General features: G+C 46.8%; 2 protein-coding genes across 3 annotated transcripts in view; one reads left to right on the top strand and one right to left on the bottom strand.

Annotated features, from left to right (window-relative positions):
- The window catches only part of UROS (uroporphyrinogen III synthase), a 69405-nt gene extending 42440 nt beyond the window's left edge, over positions 1 to 26965 (bottom strand). Inside the window, exons 1-5 of one of the 2 annotated variants that reach the window (XM_044297172.1) lie at positions 26799 to 26940; positions 15215 to 15320; positions 14226 to 14303; positions 11821 to 11904; positions 10001 to 10091 (exon numbers count right to left, since the gene is read on the bottom strand). In XM_044297172.1, the coding sequence (XP_044153107.1) occupies positions 10001 to 10091; positions 11821 to 11904; positions 14226 to 14288 (238 nt within the window). In that variant the 5' untranslated portion in view covers positions 14289 to 14303; positions 15215 to 15320; positions 26799 to 26940. Of the gene's footprint in view, positions 1 to 10000; positions 10092 to 11820; positions 11905 to 14225; positions 14304 to 15214; positions 15321 to 26798 lie in introns of both variants that reach the window. The other variant, XM_044297171.1, reaches the window with a different exon arrangement.
- Positions 26966 to 27061: 96 nt separating this feature from the next.
- Positions 27062 to 27435, top strand: part of LOC122940565 (BRCA2 and CDKN1A interacting protein) — a 47395-nt gene continuing 47021 nt past the window's right edge. The window contains exon 1 of the mRNA XM_044297170.1: positions 27062 to 27274. Within this exon, the coding sequence (XP_044153105.1) occupies positions 27107 to 27274 (168 nt within the window). The 5' untranslated portion in view covers positions 27062 to 27106. The remainder of the gene's footprint in view (positions 27275 to 27435) is intronic.

Below are 27435 nucleotides of genomic sequence, written 5' to 3'. Positions count from 1 at the left end.
TGACTCTGCAGTTTACAGAAACACCCAATATGTGGCCGTAAACTACTGTACGGCCACACAGCGGGGCGTAGAGTGAAAGGTGCGCCGTATGGTTTTTGGAAGGTTAATTTTTATGGACTGGTTTATTTACACCATGTCCCATTTGAAGCCCCCTGATGCACCCCTAGAGTAGAAACTCCCTAAAAGTGACCCCATCTAAGAAACTACACCCCTCAAGGTATTCAAAACTGGTTTTACATACGTCGTTAACCCTTTAGGTGTTGCACAAGAGTTATTGGCAAATGGGGATGAAATTAGAAAATTTCTTTTTTTGCCTTATTTTCCATTTTAACCCATGTTTTTCACTAACAAATCAAGGGTTAACAGCCAAACAAGACTGTATCTTTATTGCCCTGACTCTGCTGTTTACAGAAACACCCAATATGTGGCCGTAAACTACTGTACGGCCACACAGCGGGGCGTAGAGTGAAAGGTGCGCCGTATGGTTTTTGGAGGGCTGATTTTTATGGACTGGTTTATTTACACCATGTCCCATTTGAAGCCCCCTGATGCACCCCTGGAGTCGAAACTCCCTAAAAGTGACCCCATCTAAGAAACTACACCCCTCAAGGTATTCAAAACTGGTTTTACATACGTCGTTAACCCTTTAGGTGTTGCACAAGAGTTATTGGCAAATGGGGATGAAATTGGAAAATTTCATTTTTTTGCCTTATTTTCCATTTTAACCCATGTTTTCTACTAACAAAGCAAGGGTTAACAGCCAAACAAGACTGTATCTTTATTACCCTGACTCTGCCGTTTACAGAAACACCCAATATGTGGCCGTACACTACTACTGGGTGCGCCGTTTGGTTTTTGGAGGGCTGATTTTTATGGACCGGTTTATTTACACCGTGTCCTGTTTCAACCCCCCTGATGCACCCCTGGAGTCGAAACTCCCTAAAAGTGACCCCATTTTGGAAACTACGGGATAAGGTGGCATTTTTTGGGGGAGTATTTTTAGGGCAAATATAATTTTTGGTTGCTCTATATTACATTTTTGTGAGGCAAGGTTACCAAAAATAGAAATTCTGATATTTCATCTCCATTTGCCATTAACTGTTGAGGAACACCTAAAGGGTTAATAAAGTTTGTATAATCATTTTTGAATACCTTGAGGGGTGTAGTTTCTTAGATGGGGTCAATTTTAGGGAGTTTTTACTCTAGGGGGGCATCAGGGGGGCTTCAAAAGGGATATGGTGTCAATAAAAAAGGCCATCAAAATCGGCCTTCCAGAAACCATGTCGGTCCTTTCCTTTTGCGGCCTCCCTTTTACGGATACAGCAGTTTACGACCACAAATGTGGCGTTTCTGTAAACTGCAGTATCAGGGTAATAAATTTTAACTTTTGTTTGGTTGTTAACCCTTGTTTTGTTACCGGAAAAAACGGACTGAAATGGAAAAGTGCCAAAAATAGCGGTTTTGGCACGTTTTTTTTTTTTTTTTTTTAACCGTGTTAATCTGGGTAGTTAGGTCATGGGATATTGTTATAGAGGAGATTCTTACGGACGCGGCAATATCTAATAAGTCTACTTTTTTTAAAAAATTATTTAGGTTTTTGACTATATTATCTTTTTTGATACAACATTTTTTTTGGGTATCTCTAAAGTCTAAGTGTCATTTTTTTTATTTTCTTTTAGCCAATTATCTTATGTGGGGGCTCATTTTTTGCGGGATGAGCGGACGGTTTTATTGGCACTATTTTGGGGGCTATATGACTTTTTGATCGCTTGCTATTAAACTTTTTTTTTTTTTACTGTGTTAATCTGGGGGGTTGGGTCATGGGGTATTTTTATAGAGGAGATTCTTACGGACGCGGCGATACCTAATAAGTCAACTTTTTTTTACAATTATTTAGGTTTTAGACTATATTATCCTTTTTGATACCCTAAAAAAAAATTTGTATCTCTAAAGTCTAAGAGTCATTTTCTATTTTTTTTTTTATCTGATTATCTTATGTGGGGGCTCATTTTTTGCGGGATGAGATGACGGTTTTATTGGCACTAATTTGGGGGCTATATGACTTTTTGATCGCTTGCTATTAAACTTTTTATTATGTAAGGTGACAAAAAAAAACTTTTTTTGCACCTTTTTTTTTTTTTTCTGGACCGTGTTAATCTGGGGGGTTAGGTAATGGGGCATTTTTATAGAGGAGATTATTACCGACGCGGCAATACCTATGTCTACTTTTAATAAATTATTTTAGTTTTTTTGGGTGTCTCAAGTCTGAGAACCATTTTTTTTTATCCGATGTCAGTCCTAAATTGGGATATAAATTTAGTACTCCATGGAAGTGTGATACTCCCTGAAGCAACCGTCAATGCAGAGGCCCGGATGATCGGGGCAAGTGTCGCACTGAGTAGTCGTGTCCTTCCGTATCCCCCTCCTGCGACACACTCTGCACTTTTTTTGGGTTCGTCCCTTCTTTCCAGTATGGGGGACCACACCTGGAAAGTGTTGGCCAGGGACGATCCGGGCACCTACAGTTCCCGAGGTACTCCGGCCTGCTCTTTCCCGGTCCGAAAAGATCAGGGCCTTGAGGACTGCCTCATAGAACTGGAGGAATGTCCCTGTGCTGCCAGCGCTTCGGGATAGTACAAAAGAGTTGTACATGGCAACCTGCACCAAGTAGACCGCAACTTTTTTGTACCATGCCCGGGTTTTGCGCATGGCGTTATATGGCTTGAGGACTTGATCAGAGAGATCAACTCCTCCCATATACCGATTGTAAGCGACGATACAATCGGGCTTGAGGACCGTTGCCGCGGTACCTCGCACAGGGACAGGGGTGATGCCGTTACCATGAATTGTGGACAGCATAAGGACATCCCTCTTGTCCTTATACCTGACCAGCAACAGGTTTCCAGTGGTAAGGGCACGGGTCTCACCCCTGGGGATAGGTACCTGGAGGGGGTGGGCAGGGAGGCCGCGTTGATTTTTCCGCACGGTCCCACAAGCGGACGTGGATCTGGCTGCAAGGGACTGGAACAAGGGGATACTGGTATAAAAGTTATCCACGTAAAGGTGGTAACCCTTATCCAGCAGTGGGTACATAAGGTCCCACACAAGTTTCCCGGTAACACCCAGAGTGGGGGGACATTCTGGGGGTTGAATCCGGGAATCTCGCCCCTCGTATACACGAAATTTGTAAGTGTACCCTGAGGTACTCTCACAAATTTTGTATAGCTTCACGCCATACCTCGCCCGCTTGGAGGGCACATACTGGCGGAAAATGAGTCTCCCCTTGAACGCAATGAGAGACTCATCAACCGCGACCTCTCTTCCAGGTACATAGGCCTCCATGAATTTGGCCCCAAAGTGATCGATGACCGGCCGTATCTTGTACAGACGGTCATGGGCAGGATCACCTCGGGGGGGGACATGCTGCATTATCGGAATAATGCAGACATTTCCGGATGGCCTCAAACCGGGAGCGTGTCATGGCTGTACTGTAAAGTGGGGCCTGGTATAGGACGTCCCCACTCCAGTACAGCCTGACACTGGGTTTTTTGACCAGGCCCATATGCAGCACGAGGCCCCAAAATGTCCTCATTTCGGCTGCACTGACCGGCGTCCAGCCACCGGGCCTGGCCAAAAAGGAGCCCGGGTGTTGAGCGACGAACTGTTGGGCGTACAGATTCGTCTGCTCCACCATCAGATTTACCAGTGGGTCACTGAAAAAATGACAAAAAAAGTCATATTCAGTGTAGCCCACTGTGGAAATCTGGATTCCTGATTGGCCTACAAAATCAGGAATCACAGGCTCGTATCGCTCTGGGCTACACCAGACAAGTTCACCGGCAGGGGGCTCCGGTGGATTTAACTGGTGGGCCGGGAAACCAGTACGAGCCCCAGAGCTGCTCGTACTAGTGTGGGCCACAGGGTCCCTAACATGGCGGTCCCCTTGCTCCGCCTGGCGGCGTCTCCGCCGCCTTGGGGGCTCATCATCATCGCTAGATGATGAGGAGGATGCGGATGACAACAGGAATGTGGGGTCATCCTCATCCTCACTGGGACTCTCGGAGTCAGAGGCAATCTGGGCGTATGCCTCCTCGGCCGAGAACGTCCGGCGGGCCATAGGGGAGTGTGTGTCTGCGTGTATATGTGCGTGTGTGTAACTCTTTATTTTGTGTGCGTGTGTGTGGGGGCACGGGTGTTCACGAACTCACCCTAAAACTAACAGAAAAAAAAAAAAATAAACTAACTAAAAAAAGGGCAAAAAATGTGGGGAAAAAAATTCAAAACCGCTGATCAACCGTCCGAAGTTGATCAGCGGTGGGGTGTGCGATGCGCTAACAGTGGCCGGACACTAAGTGCCGGCCACAGTCAGCGTACACGAAAAAAAAAAAAATGCACCCCAAAAAAGGTGGGGGGGGGGGCAGGGGGTGGGGGGGCAAGTGGCAGCACCCCTGGGGGGTCTAGGGTCACACAGCTGTGCTGTGGACCCCAGACACCCTAACTAGGGTGATGCAATCAAAGTTCAAAAACTAACTTTCCCTTTTTTTTTCCCTCAATATCGGGCAACAATCAGACAACAGCATAGATCTGAAAATATTATTTTATATTCGCAACTTGTTGCGTAAAAATCACCATAAAAATCACAATAAAATACAGTAAAATTGCAATAAAATTATAATATATAACCATATAAAAACATATAGAACGTGATCCCTTCTAAAAACGCTAATTAGTCTATCCGGCTTTGATGTGCGGTTTTCCTGATAGCCACCAGGGTAAAGGCAAGGGAAGAGTTGCGTTGTAGAAAAGTCACAATGAGTTTTTTGTATTAGTACAATATTGTTTGGGAGTTTTAAATGTACTTTACCACTCCTGTAGGTTGGATTTCCTGTGAGATGCAGTCGCTCTATGAGCTGCGTGGAAATGTAAGTCCGATCTCTTTAGATTAAAACACCCGGCTGTTTTGGCGATAGTCTTTGTTGCTTTGGCCTTCCAGGACCTGCTTGTGGCGTCCCACGTGGTACTGCTGGATAGGTCACGTGACTTCCGATTCCAGGCGGGGTTTTCAAATCTGTTCAGTATCCGATCATAGATGTTAAATGCTTTCTTTTCTTGTCCCTCACTGTCTGCAAACCAAACGCGTTTCGGGGTACAGCAGCCCCTTCCTCACTGAGGAAGGGGCTGCTGTACCCCGAAACGCGTTTGGTTTGCAGACAGTGAGGGACAAGAAAAGAAAGCATTTAACATCTATGATCGGATACTGAACAGATTTGAAAACCCCGCCTGGAATCGGAAGTCACGTGACCTATCCAGAAGTACCACGTGGGACGCCACAAGCAGGTCCTGGAAGGCCAAAGCAACAAAGACTATCGCCAAAACAGCCGGGTGTTTTAATCTAAAGAGATCGGACTTACATTTCCACGCAGCTCATAGAGCGACTGCATCTCACAGGAAATCCAACCTACAGGAGTGGTAAAGTACATTTAAAACTCCCAAACAATATTGTACTAATACAAAAAACTCATTGTGACTTTTCTACAACGCAACTCTTCCCTTGCCTTTACCCTGGTGGCTATCAGGAAAACCGCACATCAAAGCCGGATAGACTAATTAGCGTTTTTAGAAGGGATCACGTTCTATATGTTTTTATATGGTTATATATTATAATTTTATTGCAATTTTACTGTATTTTATTGTGATTTTTATGGTGATTTTTACGCAACAAGTTGCGAATATAAAATAATATTTTCAGATCTATGCTGTTGTCTGATTGTTGCCCGATATTGAGGGACGCCATAATTCTATTTTCGTTAACTGCATTTTATCAGCAATAGGGAGTGCTGTGTGGTAGAGCACCTATTCCATAGGTAAACAGTGAGTGAGCCGCCAAATCCTTTGCTTTTTTTTTCCCTGCCTAAACCAAACTTTCCCTAGCTGTCCCTATGTACCTGATGGGGTCCTGGGGGGCACAGATCGGGTCCTGGGGGGCACAGATCGGGTGCAGCAGACACGTGCAGGCAGCTCCTCTCTCCTCCGGCTCCGGAACACAAAAGGAGGAGGAGAGGAGCGCCTGCCTCTTTTGAATCTGCCGCCGGACCGCCCACAGACCAATCAGAAAGCGATCCTGAGTGGTGATGTCACCATCACCACTCAGGATCGCTGGATGGTGATTGGTGGAGTGAAATCACACCACCATCACCATCCTGTTCCGGGTTATCGGGACTTCAGAGACCCGAATAACCCGGAAACGCAGAAAACCGCAGGTCTGAATTGACCTGCGGTTTTCTGCGATCGCATACATGGGGGGGGTCACCGGACCCCCCGGCGCATTTGCTCCAAGTGCCTGCTCAATGATTTGAGCAGGCACGGGGTTCCGATCACCGCCCGCCGTGCGGCGGTGATCGAAAATGCACAGGGCGTACATGTACGCCCTGTGTCCTTAAGTACCAGGGCACAAGGGCGTACCTGTACGCCCTATGTCCTTAAGAGGTTAAAAAAAAATATTTACAAAAGATAGCTGGAATTTTGGAATGGATTTCTTTTACCCTTATTGCTCCTATCTTCTGGGCTGTGGTCACATGACCATGTCCATGCAGGTCTTAACTTCCTGTGATGTTATGTCCATGGGCGGGGGGAGTGTCTATGTAACTAGAGGTGGGAGGAGCTATAAACTAGTTGGGCGTTGTTAGGGTCAGGGCTGGAGCTGTGGCAGCGGAAGGAAAAGTGCATCATGGGGTTTGGTTGGATACAGGAACAGGAAGTGCTACAAACAGGAAGGAAACAAACCAGAGGGATGGGTTTACGTGGTGAAAACGGGTCAGAGGAGTCCAAGTAAAAAATTTTTTTTTTAAAAGCATGGAGAAGATGTACATGAGGTAAGTAACATGAGCATATCTGTAAAAAACATAGTAATCCCTATAAAAAATCCTTTAAAGGGATTGTGCAAGAATGGGGATCCATTTACGTCATGACAAATGGTTACATGACGCATGGGGATTTGGCCTCCGCTGCGGCCAGTGATTGGCTGCAGGCAATTTCAAACCGGATGTTTTCAGAGGAGCACTGCAGGCCTGGAGGAGAAGGAGCAGGGAGCCAGTGCCAGGAAGCAGGTGAGTAACCTCCACTTTACAGGTCCGGCCAGCCGGCAACCCTCCCCCACCACCACTCTTACACAACCCCTTTAAGGCAGACTCTTGGCCTTCTGCTTCTGGTCTTGAGAAATTCTACTTTAACTTGCTGTTCCATGCAGGTCATATGGGCCAGATTATCAGCTTTTCCGGATTATCCACTGCTCTATAAAGTAATTTCACCATACTATAGGGTCGAATACTTCACAGTTTAAGATCTCTGCTTGCTGTCAGTGAACTGAAGGTTATTCAGCAGATCACTTGAACATTCATGGGCTTTGTGGACCTACAGGTCATCTCATGTCCACCAGAACGGAAGCATCTCCCCGTTCTGGCTCATAGAGGGGGTCCTGATGTCTATATATCCTTATGGGGCCTACAGACAAGGGCTGTCTTGATGAGCTATGTAAAGCTCTGGAAGTCAGCGGCGGTCCGTGATCCCAGTCTTTCCTGATTATTTCACATCCATCTAAGACACATCAGAAGACCATTTTGACCAGATTAACCCTTTAAGCAACACAAAAAAACTAAAATCCTTTCTTGGGGGAGTCTTGTAGGGTGATCAACTCATTTATTCCTCAGAGACCTCTGGGACTATTACTGAGAGTTGGGATTAGATGCCAGCAGAGTGCTCAAGGTACTTAAAGAACACTGAATTAACACGGTCAATTAAAAAAAGTCCTTAGCTCAAGTGACTGAAATACACCAAAAAAAAAAAAAAAAAGAGACCCAACACAATACACAGAGAGAGCGTTTTCAGATCGACTCAATTCACAACACAGGGTAATTGTCGACTGGAAACGCACCCCGTGTATTTAAACAGATGGCATCAATCTCCGATGAAACCAGGCTGATCATGTAAACAAGTGTCGGCAGAAGGAGCCACGGACAGATGACGAGACACCTAATTGTTCTACACAAGCAAAACAAGACAGATGCTCTTAAAGGGAAATTTTTCTTCCCTGTATTATACATCACTCCTTCCACAAGTATCTCAGTAACGTCACCCTCTGTGCATTAATACATGTGTTATATATAGGAATGTGGTTAGAGGCCACGTGACAGCACTGGCTATGGGGAAGCAGTGCTTTCCTTAGTCTAAAAAATGATGGGGGCACGGATACTTCCTCTATAAATTACACAGACACAAATTGTACTGCCTCCCTGTACCTCCTATTAATTATGTAGCCACAGATTGTACTGCCTCCCTGTACCCCCTATTATGTATTAACAGTAATTAGTAGTAACAGAGTACTAGTAATTATGTTTCACCTATTACAGTATTTTTTGACTATAAGACACTCCATCAGACCCCCATTCCTTCTCAGACCTCAGATCAGACTCCCAAGCTCCATCAGACCTCTGTATTGGACCTCCATTTCTCCTCAGACCTCAGATCAGACCCCCGAAGTACATCAGACTTCAGATCAGTCCTACTTCAGACCTTCAAGCTCTATCAGACCCCAGATCAGACCCCCAAGCTCCATCAGACCTCAGATCAGACCCCCTTAGCTCCATCAGATCCCCATTCCTTCTCAGACCTCCATTCCTCTTCAGACCTCAGATCAGACCTCCAAGCTCTATCAGATCTCAGATCAGACCCACATCAGACATCCAAGCTCCATTAGACCCCCAAGCTCCATCAGACCTCTGTATTAGACCCCCATTCCTCCTCAGATCAAACTCCTAAGCTCCATCAGACTTCAAATCAGACGCCCATCAGATCTCTGTATTGGACCCCCATTCCTCCTCAGACCTCAGATCAGACCCCCGAAGTACATCAGACTTCAGATCAGTCCCAATTCAGACCTTCAAGCTCCATCAGACCCCAGATCAGACCCCCAAGCTCCAACAGACCCCAGATCAGACCCCCAAGCTCCATCAGACCTCAAATCAGACCCCCAAGCTCCATCAGACCTCAAATCAGACCCCCAAGCTCCATCAGACCTCAATTCAGACCCCCAAGCTCCATCAGACCTCAAATCAGACCCCCATGAGACCTCAGATCAGACGCCCATCAGACATCTGTATTAGACCCCCATTCCTCCTCAGACCTCAGATCAGACCCCAAGCTGCATCAGACCCCCATCAGACAATGGGTATCCGGTAGTGCACGGTCGTGTCTGGATATGGAGAACTCCCATAGTCTGTTCCTCTGCTGAAACAGACTACTGGAGTTCAATATAACAGAGATGTGAACATGGCCTAAGTAATAGAGACTCAGTTCTGACCTCCCATCCTTCCCGATAAGTTATGAAAGATGAGATAATACCGGCCTCCCAATCTCTGGCTGTACATACTGCTGTCACAGATAGCACCGACACACTGTCTCCAAGTACACAGAGAGCTGCCTACCTGTCTCTGCCGGTAAAAAATAAAGGGTCATATAGTGCCGCCTCCCTGTCTCTACTTGTAAATGATATCAGAACAGATAGTACTGAACTCCTGTCTCTCCCTGAGTTGTGAGTCATTATAAACCTTCTCATATTCTTTGGCTGAACATTAAGCAATAAAAAAGGAACATCCTGACAGAGGATGAGAAAATTAAAAACATTTCTGCTGGTCTTAGGAAGGGAAAGGGAAATATTTCATGGCACATTTGTGCTGCCTTCACAAGTATGCCTTCTATAACTTTCTATGATAACACATGATATTTGATCATTGATCTATCAGATATCATAGAGGATTTTTGCTGCATATGAAAGTGATTCATAATGTAGCTTAATACAGAGGTGCAGCACGGGAGGTCCACATTCTGGGATAAGGGCCAGTATGGTCACGAGGGATCCTGAGCTGTGTGACCGCTTGACAGGTCCTTCTGAATACACCATGTTCATATAAAGGTCATTCTCTCCTGGAGGTTTTGCAGAACTCACCTTCTTTATTATTTTTCAAACATAATTTGACAGCTTCCACTGCCCTCGGACTGGTGAAAATGAGACCCTCGTAATTTTCAGGATGAGACAGCTTACAAGAAAGAAAAAGAAAAAAATAAGTATTTCAGACAGAGGTTCACAAATTCTATGTATATGGTGAAGAAGATTCCGCCAGCTTTATATGTCCTATGCAGCGACCATTTTGGTGGGAATTTTGTATTACATGTCACCCATTTTGACATACAAATTCTGCAACAAAAAAAAAAGTAAAGGGGTGCTCTTGTTTGGACAACCTCTGTCCAGATGTCCTACATGGACATGTCAGAGAAGCATCCTCTGCACAGGACCCCCCTCTGTAATCTAAAAACAAAAATTTCCACCAAAATGGTCGCTGCATAGGACATATATAGCTGGCGGAATCTTCTCCCAGGAAAACAAGCTTGCTGGGGCTCTCGAGGGCCAGTCCTGCAGAGATCACTGATCTGAAAGGGGATATCATTAAAATAAAAATAAATCCGTAAATGTCACCCTCATTTGTCAAGTTGTTTTAGGCCTTGTGTATACGACAGTATTTTCCGCATTCTTTCGATGAGGACCCATTCATTTCAATGGGTCCACAAATAAATGTGCAGTCAAAATCCGAAGCTGAACTCGACTTCCAGCTTTTTTAACGAAGGCGAGTTCAGCTTCGGATTTTGACTCTGTAATTTATGTCAATAAACAAAGTGTCATACACATGAGATGAAGCGAGTCTCGGGATATTTGCCAGAAGTTCGCAAAGACCTCCGCAGATCCCATACATTTTGCGGTAGGACGGAGGCTATATGGTTAACGAAGTTTTCAAATGAATGGGGTTCGCTCAACACTAGTTGCCACCCATCTTTCCCAGACTACTAGATGGTAAGTTGGCCTTATTATACAGAAATATACCACCCAGGGCTGTTAAACAAAACAAGCAATGCAACAGCTCACTGAAAACCAAATAAAGTACAAAATTGCATCATCATATCAAATGCTGAACTAATAAGTTAGAGATACTTGGCAAATCGTTTTGTACAAAATTATTGGAGCCCGTCTGCCGAACGTCAAGGCGATCTCTAGTTAGACGGGTTCCTAACACTAAATATACCTGTTATGTGCCATAGCGGCTATCATATAATTCAGAAACCCCACCCAGGGCTGAATTACTGCAAAATAGGCAGATTTACCATTCAGGAGACTGGTAAAGATGGGTGACAACACATTGTCGGACTGTAATGAACACCTTTCGTGGTTGTCATCCAGATATTGACTCCTGAGTGTCAAATCTGCCCGATTTATATTGGAATATAGGCTCCAGGGATGCATTACTGCAAAACAGGATAGGCTACGTTCACATCTGCGCTTTCCCTTTCCGCTATTGAGATCCTGTCATAGGATGTGGTGTGGAGCAAGACGGATCAGTCATGACCCACAATGTAAGTCAATGGTAGCGGACCCGTTTTCTCGGACACAAAAGAAAACGGATCCATCCCCCAGTGACTTACAATGGTTTTAGAGACAGATCCGTCTTGGCAATTTTAGAGATAAAATTCAACCATAACGGATGCAGACGGTTGTATTATCGTGACGGAAGCGTTTTTGCTGATCCATGACGGACCCTGTTCCTACTATTTATAGAGTGGGGGGCATTATATCAGTTTAACCCTTTGTGTGGCTGATATTACAGTAAATATGAGGTTAGAGGAGACTTAAAGAGGTTGTCTCATCTCGCGGTTTCCAGCATAAACCTAACAACGAGGGAGAAGATGATTAGGCTCAGTAATAAAGTGAGATCATACCTTGTCATAGAGATGCTCCAGGGCCACAAATGTAAAGGATAACACCGGGATCAGGCCGGCCTCATATCCACGTGATGACAGCTCCTAGGAAGGAGATAAATCACCTTTAGTTATACAATTCACACTCGCATTTTTCTTTGCATAATTTCAGTAAAGAACGGACAGGAATCCAGAAGGAACTTGTCATGCCCCCCATATACTGAGGCGATACCTATAGACGAGTACATGGGGTAGGTCATAGAATAAACCCCTTTAAATAGTGACACCTGTAAGATGCGCTAATAAAGCTGAGCTTGCCCATGAAAAAAATAAAGTACCGGTATGGAGCACTGGGGACACGGATGTGATACTGCTAGGCTGTGTTGACACATATCCGTGCGGTGTATGTTCACCATATATGCCGCATACTTGCATTACAGAAATGCAAATGATGGGAACATGAATTGGCAATGTTTTTTCCTTATGTAACAGACACTTATAGAGGACAAGCCCCACAACCTATAGCATTTGAATCGTAAATAGTACATATGACCCACCCCCAGCACACCCCAAAATACAGACTGCCTATAGATATAGACCCCAGTGCAGCCCATTGTACAGACCACAGACCGCAAGCCAGATCCAACCTGTATACAGGCCGCAGACCAGATCCTACCTGTATACAGGCCGCAGACCAGATCCAACCTGTATACAGGCCGCAGACCAGATCCAACCTGTATACAGGCCGCAGACCAGATCCAACCTGTATACAGGCCGCAGACCAGATCCAACCTGTATACAGGCCGCAGACCAGATCCAACCTGTATACAGACCGCAGACCAGATCCAACCTGTATACAGACCGCAGACCAGATCCAACCTGTATACAGACCGCAGACCAGATCCAACCTGTATACAGACCGCAGACCAGATCCTACCTGTATACAGACCGCAGACCAGATCCTACCTGTATACAGGCCGCAGACCAGATCCTACCTGTATACAGGCCGCAGACCAGATCCTACCTGTATACAGGCCGCAGACCAGATCCTACCTGTATACAGGCCGCAGACCAGATCGGACCTGTATACAGGCCGCAGACCAGATCCGACCTGTATACAGGCCGCAGACCAGATCCGACCTGTATACAGACCGCAGACCAGATCCAACCTGTGTACAGACCACAGACCAGATCCAACCTGTATACAGACCGCAGACCAGATCCAACCTGTATACAGGCCGCAAGCCAGATCCAACCTGTATACAGGCCGCAGGCCAGATCCAACCTGTATACAGGCCGCAGGCCAGATCCAACCTGTATACAGGCCGCAGGCCAGATCCAACCTGTATACAGGCCGCAGGCCAGATCCAACCTGTATACAGGCCGCAGGCCAGATCCAACCTGTATACAGGCCGCAGGCCAGATCCAACCTGTATACAGGCCGCAGGCCAGATCCAACCTGTATACAGGCCGCAGGCCAGATCCAACCTGTATACAGGCCGCAGGCCAGATCCAACCTGTATACAGACCGCAGACCAGATCCAACCTGTATACAGACCGCAGACCAGATCCAACCTGTATACAGGCCGCAGACCAGATCCAACCTGTATACAGGCCGCAGACCAGATTCAACAACCTGTATACAGACCGCAGACCACATCCGACCTGTATACAGACCGCAGACCACATCCGACCTGTATACAGACCGCAGACCAGATCCTACCTGTATACAGACCACAGACCAGATCCAACCTGTATACAGACCGCAGACCAGATCCGACCTGTATACAGACCGCAGACCACATCCGACCTGTATACAGACCGCAGACCACATCCGACCTGTATACAGACCGCAGACCAGATCCTACCTGTTTAAAGACCCCAGAAGAGTGTCTCCCATATACAGACCACCATTGCCTTCTTGGTGCCTTTATTTTCAACTGCATCAGGCCCTATTTATTGGTAATTTGTTCAGATGTGTTATAGATTTTACCCACTTCTATGCATGTATGTGAAATTACAAAAACATGACCACTTTATTTCATGAATGGCGCCACTTCTGTCCATGGTCCTAGTCTGGTATTACAACAGCACCAATCAATACCATAAGCCACAATACACAGCGACGCTGGATCTAGATGAACGCAGCCATATTTTTCTACCTCAACAACATTAAATACTAAATAATGAGGAGTGATGTAAATGCAAAAAAAAAAAAAAAAAAAAAACGCTGTCTAAATGTCAGTGTCTAGCAGAAAGTTTTTTTTTGCATCGTGTACAGTCCTCAGCTACCTCGGCAGCCCCATTGAATTGAATGCAGCACTTCGTTAGCACAGCGGACATGGGGACATCTAATCTCATGTGGGTTCCAGAGAAGTAGTGAGTGTGAAAGTGGTGTCAAAATCTTATTTTTCTATCGTACTTACCTGGACATAAGGGTCTGTGGCTGGGTCACCACTTTTGGGGTCTTTCAGTAGCAGAATTTTCATTATCCTGGATGAGTTCTGAAACAGAGGAACAGTATCAGGGCAGTGCCATCTGCGGAGTGGAATAGTCTGTATCTTTAAAAACCGCGGGGAATGATGAGTAAGGAGGAACCTGAGGAGGGGCCGCAGACCACTGATAAGAGACCGCGTGCTGCTCCCTTCAGATACTACTGCAACTTATAGCAAAGTAAAGACTTAGGGCTCATTCATATGGCCGCAGGCCGTCCGTGCCCGTATTGCAGGCCGCAAATGGCGGTTCTGCACTACACAGGCACTGGCCATGTGAAGCCCGAATCATAGGCACGGACCCATTGACTTGAGTCTGCAATCTACAAGATATGGTGCGGTGGCACAGATCGGAAGCCCACAGAAGTGGGCTTTTTGGTCCATGTCTCTACACCGCAAAAGTTAGGACATGTCCTATCTTTTGCCGTATATTGCAGATCAGGGATCCATTCAAGTCAACAATACGGGATTCACATGGCCGGTGCCCATGCATTGGGGAGCGCAATATGCGGTCCAGAACATGGGCAGCCTACGGTCGTGTGAATGGGCGCTTAAGCTTATATTAGACCTGCAGACCATTTAGGCAATTGTCGGGAGGGAAGCGTTCTCTCCCGGCGATTGCCCGCTCGTTAGCGGAGGAGACCATTGCTATTACATGCAGCGATCTCCTCCACAGTATAGGAAGGAGAGATCGCTAATGCTATCGCCTGTCCCCATACTGATCACTGTTTGCCGCAGCAGATCGTGATTACACGGCACGATCTGCCGCCGGCAAACTATGATTTTTAAACCTGCTGAAAAATTTCAATTACTCAATGAACAAGTGCTTGCTTGTTCATCGGCGGCAGTATTACACTGCCAGATCATCGCTAGCGAGTGTTACCAGGGCTACATACTGCTGCCTGACACAATGCAAAACATACCTGTCTTAGTATTCTGTGTATTTCCGAAGTGCAGAAAATTTACTTTTATTCATATGCAAATGTGGTCTCAATGTGCCCAGCGGGGCGTGCATCACTGTATAGGAGCCTAGAGAAAAAAGACAATGCAACAGCCCTCTGCAAACCAGATAAAGTACAATAATGCCACAGTCACAAAAAACATTCAGGTGCTAATGCTACGCTTATTTATAAAGCGAGATGCTTGGCAAACGCATTTTGTACAAAACCATTTGAGCCCGTCTGCCAAACGTCAAGGTGATCTCTGTAAGACGGGAACCTAACACTAAATACTACCTGTTATGCGCCATAATGGCCGCCATAAAGTTCAGAAAGTGTTGGTTCCACATGCATGCTGGGTCCACTCTGCCTTTTACCATTAAAGGCCTCCATTACTTCCAGGGGATGCAGGTACCAACATGCATGCCAGGCCCACTCCATACCTCTCCTGGCGCCAGACGGCTTCCAATGAATGTAGTGAGAGCAGGCCACAGCTTTAGGCCTCTTTCACACGACTGTATGGCTTTTTTCAGTGTTTTGCATTGTCTTTTTTCTCAGTTTCTAGCCATGGCAGCGTGCACCTGAGCATTGGGATGTGCTGACTAACCCCCTTTTTTTGTATAGGAGCCTAGGCACGCCTTCTGAAGGAGTCCAAGCCCTCCTCTTTACTTGTTCCCTGTATCTCCATCCAGTCCGCCCCCTCCACTGCGCTTGGGGCATAAGTATGGTGAGGCCGATGCCCACCGCAGGGCATTCAATGTGCAAGCACCGGCCGTTGACCATGCTCACCAGCCGGCCGGAGCTGAAGGAGGATTGTGGAGGGTGCAGGCTGGATGGAAGCCTCTGTAACCATCTAGCTTCATACCAAATATTGCAACACAGGTATATCCAAGATTTAAAGGGGTTGTCCGGGCTTTTAATATTGATGACCTCTCCTGAGGAGAGGTCATCAATAGAAAAAGCCAGGACAACCCCTTTAGTTATGTTTGATTAAAGGGGTTGTCTCTCACTTCAGCAAACAGTATTTATCATGTAGAGAAAGTTAATACAGAGCACTTACTAAGGCTGCTTTCACACTAGCGTTCGGGTTTCCGTTCGTGAGCTCCGTTTGAAGGAGCTCACGAGCGGACCCGAACGCAGCCGTCCAGCCCTGATGCAGTCTGAATGGAGGCGGATCCCCTTAGACTGCATCAGTCTGGCGGCGTTCAGCCTCCGCTCCGCTCGCCTCCGCACGGACAGGCGGACAGCTGAACGCTGCTTGCAGCGTTCGGGTGTCCGCCTGGCCGTGCGGAGGCGTGCGGATCCGTCCAGACTTACAATGTAAGTCAATGGGGACGGATCCGTTTGAAGATGCCACAATGTGGCTCAATCTTCAAGCGGATCCGTCCCCCATTGACTTTACATTGAAAGTCTGGACGGATCCGTCCCAGGCTATTTTCACACTTAGCTTTTTTTAGCTAATATAATGCAGACGGATCCGTTCTGAACGGAGCCTCCGTCTGCATTATTATGGGCGGATCCGTTCAGAACGGATCCGCCCGAACGCTAGTGTGAAAGTAGCCTAATGTATTGTGATTGTCCATATTGCTTCCTCTGCTGGCTGCATTCATTTTTCCATCACGTTATACACTGCTCGTTTCCATGGTTACGACCATCAATCCATCAGTGATGGTCACGCTTGCACACTTTTGAAGAAAGCACCAGCCTATGTGCTCTACCACGGTTCCGGACACAAAATAGGCTGGCCCTTTTTCCTATAATGTGAAAACACGACCACCAGTGATAGATTGCAGGGCGGTCGTAACCATGGAAAAGAGGGGTGTAGAATGTGATGGAAAAATGAATCCAGCCAGCAAAGGAAGCAATATAGAGAATCACAATATATAAGTTATGTTAGTTATGTTTCACGCACAGTGTACTGGATGTCACCACTGTCAGGAAGAATTGGTTAAAAAAGTAGTAAAAAAAAAAGATTTGGGGGTAAATCTAGATGAAAAACTAGACAGAGACCAACACTGGGTGATGAACTAAAAGGAGTGTATGATAGGGTGCACAGATGGGTGGTCACCTGGCAGTGTTGTGTACACCGCCACAACTGTAGAGGCATGTCATGTAAAGACTAGATTACACTGCCCCATTTTTCGGCCGATCATCTTGCACATGAACTTTGTGTGCCCCTGGCCGTATTGCTTCCATGGTGTTTTTGTCTGTGCCTCCGCACCGCCAAAAAATAGAACTTGTTCTATTTTTTTGCAGTGCGGACGGATCACAGACCCATTCAAGTTGAATCGGTCTCGATCTGTCCCAGCCGCCGCACAGACGTTGCCCGTGCATTAAGGACCGCAAATTGCGGTCCCCAATGCACCGAACGGATACACAACGTTTATGTGCAAGCAGGGCCGTTTCTTGGACCGGGTGGGCCGAGTGGCCACCCAGGGCGCTGTCAAAAAGGGGGGGGGGGGGCGCCGCGCCGGCAGGGCACAGCAGGAGATGAGCGCTGTGCTTCCATTGTGGAAGCGCTCACTCATCTCTATAGTCATCTGTATCGCCGTCCTCAGGACAGAGATACAAATGTCTGTGCTGCGGCAGCTGGCAGGGGAGGGAGAGGTGTGTCCCCTCCCTGTTCCTCTGATAGGCTGCCGGCCTAGTGCTGGCAGCCTATCAGAGGCCGGTGCCTGAGCCAGCGAGGGACACATGCCGGAAGAGGCCTGCATCGCATCCTGGAGGAGGCAAGTTTTTTTTTATATATATATATGTACAAATTATAATACTGGCACATAAAGGGGTCTGCTGGCAAATAAGGGGGGCTACTGGCACAGACATAAGGGGGACTGCTGGCACATAAGGGGGGCTACTGGCACATGATAGGGGGGCTACTGGCACATGATAGGGGGGGGGTGACTGGCACATGATAGGGGGGGGTGACTGGCACATGATAGGGGGGGTGACTGGCACATGATAGGGGGGGGTGACTGGCACATGATAGGGGGGGGTGACTGGCACATGATAGGGGGGGGTGACTGGCACATGATAGGGGGGGTGACTGGCACATGATAGGGGGGGTGACTGGCACATGATAGGGGGGGTGACTGGCACATGATAGGGGGGGTGACTGGCACATGATAGGGGGGGTGACTGGCACATGATAGGGGGGCACTCTGGCTACTGGCACATGATGGTGGGGGGCTCTTATTACTGGCACATGATTGGGGGCATATATGGGGGCTCAAATTATTGGCAAATGATTGGGGGCATCTATGGGGCACATCTTACTGGCACATGATTAGGGGGCATCTTTGGGGGCACATTATTGGGTGGTACTATAGGGGCATCTACTGAGGCTAAAAATAAGGGGTATTTTATATGGGGGGGGTTCTGTATAGGGGCATTTTATACTGGGACACATTATGGTGGGTACTATGGGGAAGGGGGGAGAGGAGCACTATGGGGTCATCTATGGGGGCACTAAGAAGGGTTATTTTATATTGGCACATTATGGGAACATTAGCTCAACTGGGGGCATTACAAGGTGGTATGTTTTGCACATTATAAAGGAGAATTATTTCTACTGGGGGGCATTATGGTGGGCTTTATTACTCCCCCATGGTATGACCCCCTAGTAGCAGCACCAGCCTCTCCCTGCTCTGCTATCCCTCTGCCCCTTCTCCAAATCCTTATTATGAAATCTTTCTCATTAGGATAAAACACAACATCAGCTCCGCCGAGCCCCCCAGCCAAAGTGTGGAAGTGGCGTCCGAGATCCCCAAGGGCCAAGCCAAGTAACTGTAAGTTTTCATGTGAAATATGTTAGTTATACACATATAGCCTACACCGTGCCCCACAATATACAGTATACCGCTACACCGTGCCCCACAATGTACAGTATACCTCTACACCGTGCCCCACAATATACAGTATACCTCTACACCGTGCCCCACAATATACAGTATACCTCTACACCGTGCCACACAATATACAGTATACCTCTACACCGTGCCCCACAATATACAGTATACCTCTACACCGTGCCACACAATATACAGTATACCTCTACACCGTGCCACACAATATACAGTATACCTCTACACCGTGCCACACAATATACAGTATACCTCTACACCGTGCCACACAATATACAGTATACCTCTACACCGTGCCACACAATGTACAGTATACCTCTACACTGTGCCACACAATATACAGTATACCTCTACACCGTGCCCCACAATATACAGTATACCTCTACACCGTGCCCCACAATATACAGTATACCGCTACACCGTGCCACACAATATACAGTATACCTCTACACCGTGCCACACAATATACAGTATACCTCTACACCGTGCCACACAATATACAGTATACCTCTACACCGTGCCACACAATATACAGTATACCTCTACACCGTGCCACACAATGTACAGTATACCTCTATACTGTGCCACACAATGTACAGTATACCTCTACACCGTGCCACACAATATACAGTATACCTCTACACCGTGCCACACAATATACAGTATACCTCTACACCGTGCCACACAATATACAGTATACCTCTACACCGTGCCACACAATGTACAGTATACCTCTACACCGTGCCACACAATATACAGTATACCTCTACACCGTGCCACACAATATACAGTATACCTCTACACCGTGCCACACAATATACAGTATACCTCTACACTGTGCCACACAATGTACAGTATACCTCTACACTGTGCCACACAATGTACAGTATACCTCTACACTGTGCCACACAATGTACAGTATACCTCTACACTGTGCCCCACAATGTACAGTATACCTCTACACTGTTCCCCACAATATACAGTATACCTCTACACTGTGCCACACAATGTACAGTATACCTCTACACTGTGCCACACAATATACAGTATACCACTACACTGTGCCACACAATATACAGTATACCTCTACACTGTGCCCCACAATATACAGTATACCTCTACACTGTGCCACACAATATACAGTATACCTCTACACTGTGCCACACAATGTACAGTATACCTCTACACTGTGCCCCACAATATACAGTATACCGCTACACTGTGCCACACAATATACAGTATACCGCTACACTGTGCCACACAATATACAGTATACCGCTACACTGTGCCACACAATATACAGTATACCTCTACACTGTGCCACACAATATACAGTATACCTCTACACTGTGCCCCACAATATACAGTATACCTCTACACTGTGCCCCACAATATACAGTATACCTCTACACTGTGCCACACAATATACAGTATACCTCTACACTGTGTAGGGGTTATACTGTATTGTACAGCATGGCACAGAGGTTATATTGTCCGGCATGGTGTAACCTCCATACAGTTTATGTACAGTATACAGTAATCCGCCTTGCCATCTATGCTTTGAATCTGGTTTTATATGTTACTTGGTTTTTGTAAATTTACTTGCGTGTGCTAGTTGAGACCTGCTGTGATTGGGTTTTAGTTCGTTATTAAATGCTAACATGACAGTTTTTTGGTTTTGCACATTATTGATGATTGTATTTCATGACTACTCTTCTAAGGGTATTGCCTCCCTTTATACTGCAGTTCTCCTGTACCGCTCTGCCTGCCACTTTGCAGTTTAAGCAGTAATTTATGATTTTCTTCTGCTCTCAATAAATCTTGTGTGAAGCATAAAAAAATATATACAGTCACAAGAAAAAGTATGTGAACCCTTTGGAATGATATTGATTTCTGCACAAATTGGTCATAAAATGTGATCTGATCTTCATCTAAGTCACAATAGACAATCACAGTCTGCTTAACTAATAACACAAAGAATTACATGTTACCATGTTTTTATTGAACACACCATGTAAACATTCACAGTGCAGGTGGAAAAAGTATGTGAACCCTTGGCTTTAATAACTGGTTGAACCTCGTTTGGCAGCAAAAACTTTAACCAAACGTTTCCTGTAGTTGCAGATCAGACGTGCACAACGGTCAGGAGTAATTCTTGACCATTCCTCTTTACAGAACTGTTTCAGTTCAGCAATATTCTTGGGATGTCTGGTGTGAATCGCTTTCTTGAGGTCATGCCACATCATCTCAATCGGGTTGAGGTCAGGACTCTGACTGGGCCACTCCAGAAGGCGTATTTTCTTATTTTTAAGCCATTCTGTTGTTGATTTACTTCTATGCTTTGGGTCGTTGTCCTGTTGCAACACCCATCTTCTGTTGAGCTACAGCTGGTGGACAGATGGCCTTAAGTTCTCCTGCAAAATGTCTGATAAACTTGGGAATTCATCTTTCCTTCGATGATAGCAATCCGTCCAGGCCCTGACACAGCAAAGCAGCCCCAAACCATGATGCCCCCACCACCATAAGTCACAGTTGGGATGATGTTTTGATGTTGGTGTGCTGTGCCTCTTTCTCCACACATAGTGTTGTGTGTTCCTTCCAAACAACTCAACTTTGGTTTCATCCGTCCACAGAATATTTTGCCAGTACTGCTGGGGAACATCCAGGTGCTCTTGTGCAAACTGTAAACGTGCAGCAATGTTTTTTTGGACAGAAGTGGCTTCCTCTGTTGTATCCTTCCATGAAATCCATTCTTGTTTAGTGTTTTACGTATCACAGATTTGCAGGGATGCTAGTATATGCCAGAGACTTTTGTAAGTCTTTAGCTGATACTCTAGGATTCTTCTTCACCTCATTGAGCAGTCTGCGCTGTGCTCTTGCAGTCATATTTACAGGACGGCCACTCCTAGGGAGAGTAGCAGCAGAGCTGAACTTTCTCCATTTATAGACAATTTGTCTTATCGTGGACTGATGAACAGCAAGGCTTTTGGAGATACTTTTATAACCCTTTCCAGCTTTATGCAAGTCAACTATTCTTAATTGTAGGTCTTCTGAGAGCTCTTTTGTGCGAGGCATAATTCACATCAGGCAATGCTTCTTGTGAAAAGCAAACCCAGAACTGGTGTGTTTTTTTATAGGGCAGCTGTAACCAACACCTCCAATCTCATCTCATTGATTGGACTCCAGTTGGCTGACACCTCACTCCAATTAGCTCTTGGAGATGTCATTAGTCTAGGGGTTCACATACTTTTTCCACCAGCACTGTGAATGTTTACACGGTGTGTTCAATAAAAACATGGTAACATTTAATTATTTGTGTGTTATTAGTTAAGTAGACTGTGATTGTCTATTGTTGTGACTTAGATGAAGATCAGATCACATTTTATGACCAATTTGTGCAGAAATCCATATCATTCCAAAGGGTTCACATACTTTTTCTTGCAACTGTATAAGGCCCCTTTCACACGGGCGAGTTTTCCGTGCGGGTGCGATCCGTGCGGCGAACGTATGGAACCCGCACTAAATCCTGACCCATTCATTTCTATGGGGCTGTGCACATGAGCGTTGTTTTTAACGCATCACTTGTGCGTTCAGTTGAAATCGCAGCATGCTCTATATTGTCCGATTTTGACGTGACGCAGGCCCCATAGAAGTGAATGGGGTGTGTAAAAATCGGATGGCATCCGCAAGCAAGTACGGATGCCGTGCGATTTGCACGCACGGTTGCTAGGAGACGATCGGGATGGAGACCCGATCATTATTATTTTCCCTTATAACATGGTTATAAGGGAAAATAATAGCATTCTGAATACAGAATGCATAGTAAACCAGCGCTAGAGGGGTTAAAAAATAAATAAAAATAATTTAACTCACCTTAGTCCACTTGATCGCGAAGCCCGGCATCTCCTTGTGTCTCCTCTGCTGCTGAACAGGACCTGGGGTGAGCTGCTCCATTAAATACCGGTTAAGGACCGGTATTTAATGGAGCAGCTCACCCCAGGTCCTGTTCAGCGCAGAGGAGACACAAGGAGATGCCGGGCTTCGTGATCAAGTGGACTAAGGTGAGTTAAAAAAAAATTTAACCCCTCTAGCACTGGTTTACTATGCATTCTGTATTCAGAATGCTATTATTTTCCCTTATAACCATGTTATAAGGGAAAATAATACAATCTTCAGAACATCAATCCCAAGCCCAAACTTCTGTGAAGAAGTTCGCGTTTGGGTACCAAACATGCGCGATTTTTCTCACGCGAGTGCAACGCATGACAATGTTTTGCACTCGCACGGGAAAATCGCGCATTTTCCCGCAACGCACCCGGCTCTTATCCGGCCAAAAAAACTGACGCCCGTGTGAAAGAGGCCTAGGGGTACTTTCACACTAGCGTTTTTCTTTTCCGGCACTGAGTTCAGTCCTAGGGGCTCAAATCCGGAAAAGAACTGATCAGTTTTATCCTAATGCATTCTGAATGGAGAGTAATCCGTTCAGGATGCATCAGGATGTCTTCAGTTCAGTCTTTTTGACTGATCAGGCTTTTCAGAAAACCGTAGCATGCAGTATTTTTACCTCCGGTCAAAAATCCTGAACACTTTGACTGAACGCCGGATCCGGCCTTTTTCCCATTGACTTGCATTAACGCCGGATCCGGCGCCGTGTGTTCAATCAAACCGGATCCGGCTTTTGCATGTTAAACCCGAAAAATGTGAAAAAAAAAAGTTAAAGTCCATAAATGGCGGATCCGTTTTTTCCAATGCATTTTTTCATTGTGATCAAAATCCTGATCAGGATTCAAATGTAATCAGTTTTCACACGTTTTTTCCGGATCCGGCGGGCAGTTCCAGTGTCGGAATTGAACGCCGGATTTAAACAACGCTAGTGTGAAAGTAGCCTAAATATGGTGAGACGGTTGCAAGTACTCTTCTGATAGGATTTCATTGAGCAGTTTTGATTGGGGGGGGGGGGGGGTTGACACTCGCCCTCAGAGAAATTTTACCTAGAAACTGCACTGTGTACAAGAGGCCTAATACTGGCGCTGATTGCCCAATAACAAGAAAACACTCTTTCATCGGGCAATTCAGATTTTTAAGCATCAGCACTTGCCAGCGGCAGATTGTGCGATCTGCCGCCAGCAATCCACTGTACAGCACGGGGACGAGCGATGGCATAGCGACCTCTCCTTCCCACGCTGCGGAGGAGATCGCTGAGCAATCGCCTGCTCAATCGTCCTGTTTAATACAGCCTTTATGGAAGACGAGTTGGTCAGCACACGCTGAAATGCACGCCGCACGGGACAGGACAGGCTCCACGTGTAGTAAACGAAAAAATCCCAGCAGACGTGACTTGATGCTCTTTCATAGACTTTATTGTCATAAATCAATATGTCCCATCATCTAGGACGCGTTTCGGCTAGACTGCCTTTTTCAACAGGTAGATGTACATTGTGAATAGCAGGTATATATATACATACACATCAATGATTGAGGATAGGGAACCTCCCAGTATCAACGCCCATAGGGGGCGGTACATTCATGGTAAAAGGTTAATCAAACAAGCGAGCGGCTCAGGTGTTAGAACATGTAGATAAATAGTGAATAGTAAATACCAGCATGGTGGAGAAATTCAATGCAGAGCATTAAAGATCGTATTGGCAAGCACAAGTCAACCATCAGGACCAAAAATCTACTTTTACCCATCCCTTCCCATTTTGAGAAATATAACCATACAATTGCTCAACTGAAGTTTCAGGTCATAGAACGGGTCACTCGACCCAGGCGGGGAGGTGACATTAAGAAACTTTTATTGCGTCGGGAGGCCTACTGGATCCATACCCTGGACACCCTCCATCCGAGGGGCCTTAATCGAGATTACGAAATTATGCACATTTGAGTTCTGGTTCTGTTTTCCAATGCATTTTCTGTATACCATCTAATTTATGCATTATTATTGTTTTTTAGACATCCACCATATAATGAAGACTTTTCTCCACCATGCTGGTATTTACTATTCACTATTTATCTACATGTTCTAACACCTGAGCCGCTCGCTTGTCTGATTAACCTTTTACCATGTTACCATGAATGTACCGCCCCCTATGGGCGTTGATACTGGGAGGTTCCCTATCCTCAATCATTGAGGTGTGTGTATATATATACCTGCTATTCACAATGTACATCTACCTGTTGAAAAAGGCAGTCTAGCCGAAACGCGTCCTAGATGATGGGACATATTGATTTATGACAATAAAGTCTATGAAAGAGCATCAAGTCACGTCTGCTTTTTTCGTTTAATACAGCCTTTAGGCTACATGCACACGAACGTATTTTGTTTCCATGTCCGTTCCGTTTTTTGGGGGGATAGGATGCGGACCCATTCATGCTATCCACATCCGCATGTCCGTTCCGTAGCCCCACAAAAAAGATAGAACATGTCCTATTCTTGTCCGTTTTGCTGACAAGGGTAGGCATTGTTACAATGGATCCACACAAAAAAACAGATGACATATGAAACGTCCTCCTTTTTTTGCAGAACCGCAAAACACATACAGTCGTGTGAATGTAGCCTTAGTTCCAGGGGCTTTCCAATGGGGTATTATGTATGGGCTTTAAAGAGAACCTCTCACCACTATGAAGGGGCACAAAGGGCATAACTACTGTGGAGGGAGCACAATGGGCATTATAACTATAAAGAGGGCACAATGGGCATTATAACTATAAAGAGGGCACAATGGGCATTACTACTGTGGAGGGGCACAGTGGGCATTACCACTGTGGAGGGGCACAGTGGGCATTACCACTGTGGAGGGGCACAGTGGGCATTACCACTGTGGAGGGGGCGCAGTGGGCATTACCACTGTGGAGGGGGCGCAGTGGGCATTACCACTGTGGAGGGGGCACAGTGGGCATTACCACTGTGGAGGGGGCGCAGTGGGCATTACCACTGTGGAGGGGGCGCAGTGGGCATTACCACTGTGGAGGGGGCGCAGTGGGCATTACCACTGTGGAGGGGGCGCAGTGGGCATTACCACTGTGGAGGGGCACAGTGGGCATTACTACTGTGGAGGGGCACAGTGGGCATTACCACTGTGGAGGGGGCGCAGTGGGCATTACCACTGTGGAGGGGGCGCAGTGGGCATTACCACTGTGGAGGGGGCGCAGTGGGCATTACCACTGTGGAGGGGCGCAGTGGGCAATACAACTGTGGAGGGGGCGCAGTGGGCATTACCACTGTGGAGGGGGGCGCAGTGGGCATTACCACTGTGGAGGGGGCGCAGTGGGCATTACCACTGTGGAGGGGGGCGCAGTGGGCATTACCACTGTGGAGGGGGGCGCAGTGGGCATTACCACTGTGGAGGGGGCGCAGTGGGCAATACTACTGTGGAGGGGGGCGCAGTGGGCAATACTACTGTGGAGGGGGCGCAGTGGGCAATACTACTGTGGAGGGGGCACAATTTTTTTTGAAGGTGGTGTGTGCCAGAGCACGGACCCGCCCCAGGTGCAGACACCTTACACCGCTGGAAATATAAACCCTAGAGACAAGTTGAAAACTGGTAAAAAACGCAGGAGACGCAGTGAAAATCGCAAAAGCACTGGAACAATGCCAAAATTGACAATTAAACCCGGGTAACAGGGTAAAAACCGGTAAACGGCCAGGGTGACGGACTACAAGAGGGCAGCACCTATCGGCACAATCCTGCCAGCACTACGCCACTCACCGGGCACTGCCAGGCCTCCTCCAGCATGGCGCCTGTGAGCCCGTCCACATGAAGGGAGGGGAGTCTGCACCATACACCAGAATAAAACTGACGGCAGAATCAGTAAGAAAGGCTCCTATTCACACCGTGATAATTAGCTTCTTCTCGTCCGTCATTCCATTATCGCCACTACGTGTAAAGCATTCAGCGGTGCAGCAGATAAGGTGACGGCGCGCACCCCTCTCCCCCGCAGTTAAATGGTACAGTCCGGAGAGCCTCCTGTTTACTTCCGCTAGGAGCACGCCGAGCCTGGAGGGAGAGAGAGCAGCATGGCGTCCAGCGCGAAGAGGAGAGCGGTGGCTCAGCCACAGAGGAGGGCGGACGACGACGAGGAGGAAGACGACCTGGAGGAGGACATGGAGGGAGAGGGCGACGACGAGGAGGATTCCGACGACATCGAGGACGACGAATCCGAGGAAGACGAGGAGGTGAACGAGGTGAGGAGGCCGCGTGGCCTGAATGTCGCGCCAAACCTTTTCTGAATGTGGAACTGCAAGTCCCAGCGCCCCTTCTGCTGCCTGTCAGGGCATGCTGGGGCTTGTAGTCGTGTTAGAGCGTATGTTGGCAGAGCGCCAGCTTTTGCCTATGGCAACCAATC

Source organism: Bufo gargarizans, chromosome 6, assembly GCF_014858855.1.
Source record: "Bufo gargarizans isolate SCDJY-AF-19 chromosome 6, ASM1485885v1, whole genome shotgun sequence".
Lineage (NCBI taxonomy): Eukaryota > Metazoa > Chordata > Amphibia > Anura > Bufonidae > Bufo > Bufo gargarizans.
This window is presented reverse-complemented; position numbering and strand designations above follow the sequence as displayed.